An 8,862-nucleotide genomic window follows, 5' to 3' on the forward strand; every position below is an offset into this window, starting at 1 on the left:
GTGTTGATTTGCAGAGAAAACCAGACTGCCATTTGAAAGTAACATTACTATTACCTTTAAATAACATGGCTCTACATTTATCTGGGAATTGCAATGTTAAGCAACATCAGTCAATGACCTTGAAAGTAGGACTCTGGAAAAAAACGAGTATTAGAATTATACACTCTGGTGGAAGCGACAATACCTACAGAGAGGACAAGGGATATGACTTCCAACGAATTTATAAAAGTTAAAGAGATTTTATTTCTGAACAAGATGAGACTAGAAGAAGAGTGATGGAGAAGACTCCTTAGGGTCTTGACATACATCCAAGGGTTAGTAATTGCTGTTTTTGTAACTGTTCTATCACTTCCCATTCTTCTGGAATCTGAAATAAATCCTGAACATGCCTCTAAATCATCAGGTGAGTGCTTCAGATGCCTCAAAACCACCCAGTCATTGCAAGAAAGCACTAACAGTAGTCCAAGTATTGCGAGTCTTACAAAATTGTCACCCACACAGACAGAAACTAGAAACTCCTTTAACTCCCTCACAGCCTTTTGTTAACTATATGGAATTATATTATAATTCCTATTATAATTATTGAAAACAAGTGATAACAGTTTGTAGCAAAGCCAGTTTATTAGGTTTCTGGGATTGTGCCTTGCCTGCCCCCAACACATAGTAAAGAACCCAACTTTACAATCTGGTAAAGCGAAAATACACATACAAAGTATTCAGTACTCTGACATCCATTCTGTGGGCAGATCACCACTGAAAGCCAGCAAGCAACACTGAATCCTGCATTACTGACCATACTGCCTTGATGGCAGAACCATTAAAACATGCTTTGTACTGAACGTGGAATTACACACTTGAACACCATTTCCACACAGTTTTCATGACATGAGGGCCCTTATTTACAAGTTGTGATAACTCAAATTAAAACTTAACAGATGTGCAGGTGTTTCAGATCAAATTTAACAGTAACACTGCAGCTACATTATTTGCTTACCTCAACCCCCAACCTGACTGACTGACTTTAAAATTCTTAATTCTGGGATATTTATTAAAAAACAACAAAACCCAAAAACAAACAAAAAACCACCAAAACTTTCTGACATACTTAGTATACAAATAATTAAGAAGGAACCTTCTCAGAAAAAGGATTAAGGATATGAGTGAAAAACAATCTGTCCAACAGGACTGTAAACCGTATTTATTTACAATAGTATAAACATAAATTTAAGATCAATCCTTTTCTTAAAGAAATCATTAAGGACACTAGTGTTAAACAGGTGATTTGTTTCTGAAACAACTGTAAATTCTAGTCATGTAAGGTTCAGAGTGAAAACAAAAGTTCCCTTTTACAAACTTTTCCTAAGCAAAAATAGTCACAATTGAAGCAGCTTTATACAGGAAAAAGTATTACCTTTTGTTTAGATTCTTTTTAAACATCTTAATCATATTAGACCAAATTAAATACTCTTTCTAAATCTAGAACAAAATCAATGCATTTTCTTCAATATAAGTTGCAATGAAAGTACATCTCAAGAATTGTAATAGTTTACATAATAATAGTTATCTTGTTTCAGTAATTTGTTTCTAATGTGATCATTACGGTGGCAGCTTTTGAACTAGCCCTTCAATTTAGTTTCCAGTAAGCAACACATGCTACAAATGGCCAATAAAAAACCTTCATTTATACTTCGAAAACTAAGTCACGAAAGACTGTTTGACATGGCACATGAATGAAGTCATAGATTGCGTTCTATGGCTTACATTTCACTTTATGCAACTATGTGAAACTTAGCACCATTTTTATTATGAAACTTAATCTTCAAATAGAACTGGAAAAAGCAGTTGTAACTATGAGAACACAGAAAAAGGTGGTTCAGGAGGAGGAATTTCCCTCATCTGACCCCTACTAGCTCACACTAGTAATGCCAAGGGTGCCCTACATACAGTCACATTATACAAGCAGGTTTTAGCTCAAAAATCTCTAACAGATTATATACTTGGTAGATTTACTCCATATTTCAAGACCAAATTTCATTTGTGTTTGGAAATATTTTAAGAATGTACCATATTCCTAAACATTTCCATTCCTGAAATATGTTAACAAGTTGGCTTTTCAAGATATTTAAAAAGCACTCATGATCTCTAAAGCCCCGCAAACCCCAATCTTTGAAAACCAGTATGCTTTTGCCAAATTCACCCAATCTTTTACTTACTCAACTGTTTTTACTTACCTCTGAGACACTCAACTCAAATACAGCACCTTTAGAAATATATCATTTAAATTTTAGTAAGATCAGAGAATTTATGGACAGATGGAGTCCCAATTTTTACCCCAAATCCTGTGCTACAGTACTTTCCATAACATGGTTTAACATAACAGTTTTGTATGACATGCCCATTATGAAAAATTAATGAAGTTTTAAGTATCAAATAATAGGGAGAAGTTTGTCAATTCCGTTACCACTGCCATGAAGAAACAGACCAAGTTCATAGTGGAACAACAGCCAAAATCTAGCAGGTTGCACTGACACTGACAGCCCGAACTTTGACAGACCTGTTTTTTTTGTTTTTATAATAAAAAGGTACCTGCTTACTAATTTCCTAGCAGTCACCTAATATTCCTTCATATGCCAAAAATCTCCCCACTTGCTGACCCAAAACCCAAGTTCCCTGGTTGTCACAAAAGGCTCTTCTACATTATTCCAATGCCAAGTAGCAACCAAAAGTATTAGTAAACCAATCTACTGTTTATAATCTTACCACAAGTGATGAGAATAACCTCAGGCAGCAAGAGCTCAAGTAGAACCACTTTGTCAAACTTGACAAAGTATGTTCCCATATATTTATAGTGAAACTTAGTAATTCAGAAAGTACAATTACAAAGTGCAAGAGCATGAGATGGGCACACCTACAACAGGTAAAATAAAAAACACATTAAAGTGCCAAAGAGATTTGCTATACTTGCTACCAAAACCTGGAACTTGCCAAGATCATAATTTTGAAGCACTTGCAAACAAGACAAGGTGATAGCCAGCGACAGTATGACCTAACACCAGCAGGATGTGGTAGGTTTTGGTTCAGGCTTTATACGTATTTCATCATGATCTGGGGGTTGACTAAGCATTAAAGGCTTGTGACTTTTAAGCTTGTGAGCCAGCGTCATGAATATGGCCTCCACATGGTCATTGTCATTGGGGTTCTTGGCAGAGGTTTCAAACAATGGCATGCTGTGAGTGTCAGCAAACTTCTGGGCCAGGTCCGTGGGCACCTGAATAGCACTTCTCAGGTCACATTTATTTCCAACCAGAATCCGTGGGGTATCATTGGCAAGAAGGTGCTGTTTGCATTCCTCTATCCAGGATGGCAGGCTGTGGAAACTGGCAATGTTTGTCATATCATACACAAACACCACAGCATGTACATTCCTGTAGTAGTGCTGCACCATGCTCTTCCTGAAGCGCTCCTGGCCTGCAGTATCCCATAGCTGTATCTGAAAATGGAAAGATAAGGAGAGGAAAAAATGTTTTACTACTCATCTTGGAAAATAACACAAATTATCTGTAGCGAGGGGAGTTACATGATCACAGAAATCTACTCTTCTGAATTAATCATATTGACAAGTTTGTGCTGAAGAAAATGGTTGCATTCACACAATTTTAGAAACTTTGGATTTCAAGGCTGCTCACAAGCAAGGCCAGGAGGAATGATGACACAACTTGAGAGAAAATACAAATTTCTGAAAGTTTATCGGAGCCTGTATTTTTAAAGATTTTTATAAAAACAAATCCTGAAGTCTTAGCAATAGCACTTTTGTTTGAAAATGAAATATATGTTACTTCCAGTACAACTCTCAGCTGACATGACTTTTGTTATTGCCAAAAATAATATCATCTTCCCCAAAATTCTGTTGTTAGCATGACATTAACTGCCATGTAGAAGTAGGAAGAAATCAAACCATGGTTGATTTCAACATCAACAAAAACAGGACAAATAAATCTTTCTCTGCAGTGCATTGGAATCAAACCCTCCTGTGATGAACATCTAACTTAAGCTTATTTAATGCTTAAACTGGGACCATACTATGGTTTGTAGTATCAAGGCATGCATAAAAGGAAAAAAATAAAAAAGCATAAACCTCCTGTTGGTGTAACATGTGACGATCATTTCCAGGTACACACCATTCTGTCCAAACCAGACTGAATGTATGTGCCAGAAGCTTAGTCAGAACAGAAAGACATTCAGAAGAACTGAAATGCTTTCAAATTTCTGGGGTCCAGATTGAAACAAAACAAAACAAAACAAGCTTTGAAACACCAGCAGACATAAGCAACAACTAACAGAAATTTTAAATACATTGATCATCCTGTGTAATGGCAGCCTGGAGTCCTCAGATGTGTAGAGAATGCTACAGAATTGTGCACAGTGATGTTTACACAGACTTGCACTCCAGGAGACAAGGAACTGCAATGCCCAGCAGTCAGAGCCCCTTCACCTGCAACACCTGTACAGTGTCAGAAATAAATTGCTGTGTGGCTCTATCATGCACACCTTAGTGATAGTGAAACATCTGAAAGATATTTGATTTCTTGGGAAAAAGCTGAGTCCTAGCTTCCTGTCTTATACAGCTGATCCCAGCCGAGGCAGTTTGATTAGTACTCTGGCTTTTAAGCAGAAAATTTTTCCTCCCTGGGAATGAAAGGAGTCTTCCTTAAGACTCAGAACTCAAGGAATACTAAATGTTCTGTAGACAATGAAGATAAATTTGAAATTTAATCTGTTCTCATGAAAGTCGCAGCCACTATGTAATTGTTGAAATTGTTCTCCCATTACCATAGCTCTGCATTCCTTTGATCCAAAAGTTTCAGTAAAACTTCTTTAGAAATTGTAAATATCTTGAAAGTTGTGTTGTTTACCACTTTAACCAGTGACTTTTTATATTAGAAAAAAGGAAGCCCATCTGCAAGGGAAATCTGCTGAGAGCAAGAAGATGCATCACTGATAGAGAGGATTACAGTATCACCTAAAACTGTTTTGAAAGCTACAACAGTGGAAATAGGGTAAAACTGAATAGAAGCAGATGCAAAGTCTTGGTAACAGTGAGTGACAATAAGGACTTTTTCTTTAAGCACAGGGTTCATCAGATTGGAAATTATTAAAATGGATGACAATCCAGATCCACAAGTCAATCACAGTATGTTATGAATCAGTCTGTGTGACAGACTGAAGAACAAAGAGTAAGAGATGTTTCAGAAGTTTTTCTGCAATATTCTATTCAACCCTGGTTATCCATCCTCAAAAAAACTCAGACTAGAGCAGGTGGGAATGGCAGCTACTGGTTGCATCAGGGGAACTGAGAATTTGAATGAGAACATCAGAGCAGCTTGGCTTTTGTAGCCCAGTCCAGTTCTCTGCAGCTTTTGATCCAGAGACTTAGAAAGACCCATGTGCAGCTTCTAAAAGGGTCATTAAGAATGTTAGGAAAAGCAAGGCAAGTTGCCCTGGCTCTGATCCCAGCAAATGGTAGTCAGTTGCAATCGATCTCATTTTAGAATGAAATCTCAGGTTTTGCCAATGGTATTACACTCTACACACAATTGACAGCATCTCCATGAGTCTACACAATTGGACTGAACACAGGCACCTAAGTTTGGGTAAGATTCAGTCACACACCCAGATGAGACATACTTCCAGTTCTGTGCACTTATAAAACATTATAAAGTCAGAAGACTCATAGAAAATGCTCATGAATTTGACAAATTAGAGAAAAAAGAAGCACAGACTGAAGCAATCCCATGTATAGACAACATTATGTTAAGGAATCACTACAGATAAATCTTGGAAAATGCTGTATCAAATAAATTTAAAGAGAGAGTTAATTTTCACAGGCAACTGTGGGCTAACAATTCTCTCCCCAGCTTATTCACAGAGTAGAAATTGGTCATGCTTCAGTCAAGCAGAGATCTTTAAGTGTATTGCCAGCCTTGGGTAAAGATGGGGTGTTGAGAGTCTTTCTGAAGAATGGCTAAAAAGCAAAGGTCATGATGACACTGTAGGATTGATAAAGATGCAGACTTGGCAAGGATACTAAATCCTTGTGCAAGGAGTTGTACAAATGACAGGATGTGAGTCCAGATAAGTAAGCTGAAAGAAACCATATGGAAGAGAAAAGATAAGACCACAGTGATCTCATGGAATAGCTCCCACCAATAAGGAGCTCAGCTTTTGCAATATGTATGAGCTAATTAGTAGTACTATAAGTATGTGTAGATTATTACAATAAACGAGACTTGCTGACCACAATGCCGTGAGGCTTGTCTCCCGCGACTCCACCCGACAATGGGGAAATTAAATTAAAGGTTTACATAACTTGCAAGTGAAGCTTAAACTACAGTTCTTCCTAAATTTCATTTACATGCAGCACTCAAGCTTGAACAGCATTATCTCAAATTGAAGATGTTAATATTCTTGGCACTGAGTCATTTGCACTAAATCCTTTCCCAATGTTGAAAACTGTACACTTTAGAAGTTTTTTTTCCTCTTTAGAGGTGAACTTGAGGAAACTGTTCCATTTCTACCTCTTCCCCCGAATATTTTCTCTACTGAAAAAAAATACCGAAAATGTTCACGTTAATGGGTGTGCACTGATGAAGTAACATTAAGATTACTATTTCATTGTTGGTCCAGTAACACCCATCTTCAGGGGACCACAGTTTTTATAACAGCCCTTTAAAGTATATAGTTTGATTGATTGGTTTAACAGCATAATTCAGCTAATAAAACTGTACAGAATCCCTTGGTCATATTCCCTAAGAAAAACAAATGGCATAAAAAATATTAAATACACTGACTCAGCTATCACATCGCACCTTCTGATTCCGTTCTATGTATCCAGAAAGGCTTTTTTCTAAACAAGGACTCACTTAGTCTGTGTGTTTTATAACACACTGGTAAAAACATAACTGGCCTCAATGCTGTCTCCTTTAACAAGACAAAAATTGGAATAGCTCAAAGGTACAGAACATGATGTTCGGACTTTCTTCTTTGGATTTCATTTGCATTTTGCTCTTTTAATGTAGGTCAGTGAAGACTAACATCATTGTTTTCTTCAATTTTCAATGCTTAGATTAACTGAGGAAGAGTAAAATTTAGAAGGCAGAAAATCCGTTTGTTGAAAGTTTTAATTTACTCATCACATTTAGGCATCAGTGTTTGATATGAAGCTGTTCAGCCTACTGTACAAGGAATATACTTGTTCCTATGTCTTGGAATTCTACACAATTACTGTGTGGGAGATCCTCAGTGAGAACTGTGCTTGTGTTCCTGCCAATGACACAGCACTTTTCCAGCTGTCAGGGAAACACACACTGCTGTAGCAGCACAAGAAAGAACCATCCAGCTGGCTGGGGGAAGGGAGAAGAGGGAAGACACTACTTTATAACCTCCTCCTTCGATGCACGAGGAAAAATTCCCTTCAGGGCACAGCAAGGACTACAGTAATTCAGTTCATCAGAGCTTCTCTCTCTTCGTTCAACTAGCATTGCTGGAGCTGATTGCTACACATCAGGAAGGTGAAGAGGAGTGAGAGAAGTTGCCAAAACCGCCCAAAATTGGTTCAAACTTGACAACACTCCCACTAAAAACTAGAGTCCTGGCCATAATGACAAAATTCATTCCTTTAATGCTGAAACAGAACTTGCACAAAACAATGTGCCTCAGAACAGCCTCCTTCACTTCTCCACCTTCCTCAACCAGAACTGGTTTATTTTACAGGTAATATTCTCAAGAATGCAGCAAAACGATCTACAAAAACATATATAACAGAATGGCACAATAACCTATGTGAAGCATCTTAGAGCTGTGGATTACTCTATTTTCTTCTTCACTTCTCTCCAATGAAGGCCAGGCATCATTCAGAGGTGATGAAAATGCCAGTCAATAAGATGGTGCTGACAAAACAATATCCCTCAGGAGTTCTCTCCTCTGTCATGAACAGCAACGGACAAAGGAGTACAGAATTTCAGCTGTCAGACAAGTTCTAGTCAGTGGTTTTACAAAAGAAAACCAAAAAACCCCCAAAGATTCCTATTCACCTTTCATTTTTAGTTGAAAAAGGATATGAGATAAAAATCCCACAAGAGCAGGAAAGCAAATTGGCTCTCCTATTCTTATATATCCTCCATAATTTCTTTAATCAGTAAATAAGCAAGGAAAAACTACAGCTTTCAGCTACATAATGGTAAGCTGTAATTATAACGTCTGATGATAACAAATGTCCAAGTACAAGCTCAAGACTGCTGTTAACTTCCTTTTTCTGCACAAATGAACTTTTCTCATAAAAACAAACTGTAATACAGAAGCAGACTAGGATTCTGTTTAAAACCATGTTGGTAAATAAACTGCATTTGTAAGCTGTTACAGAGTATTCTGCAAATGCCTGTTAGGATCAACATACAGCAAACTTAACAGAATCGTACAAATTAGAAGCCGAAACACATTGCTCAATCCTGAACAATATTCGATTGCCTAATATTTTTAAAGCAAAATTATCATAACAGTGGCACCTACACAGCTTTGTGGTGTTGAAGGTTAAAGCAACTATGATGTCTGATGAACAAAGAAGCAGAATTTCTCAGAGGCAACACGCTGCTGATACCAGGCACAAATAAGACGAAAATACTGCTAAGAGATCTATATATAAGTCCATTGTAAAGATAAATTACTGATTAACACTTGACAAAAAATGCACGAGGGTCTGGCCTACGGTAGGAATTGGTTCATCATCACAGAAACCTACATCGTGACTACCTTTCCAACAGGAGCAAGGCCAAGCAGTAGAACAGTTTCAGGGCAGACACAACGGCG

General features: G+C 37.5%; 1 protein-coding gene across 1 annotated transcript; it reads right to left on the reverse strand.

Annotated features, from left to right (window-relative positions):
- Positions 1-596: 596 nt before the first annotated feature.
- Positions 597-8,856, reverse strand: RAB33B (RAB33B, member RAS oncogene family; the record flags this gene model as incomplete). Its single annotated transcript, XM_017732681.1, has 2 exons — positions 597-3,490; positions 8,806-8,856. Coding segments are annotated over 2 exons (495 nt in total), but the record flags the coding sequence as incomplete, so codon positions are not given.
- Positions 8,857-8,862: the final 6 nt, after the last annotated feature.

This window comes from Corvus brachyrhynchos, unplaced genomic scaffold (genome assembly GCF_000691975.1).
Source record: "Corvus brachyrhynchos isolate BGI_N302 unplaced genomic scaffold, ASM69197v1 scaffold444, whole genome shotgun sequence".
NCBI classification, from domain to species: domain Eukaryota; kingdom Metazoa; phylum Chordata; class Aves; order Passeriformes; family Corvidae; genus Corvus; species Corvus brachyrhynchos.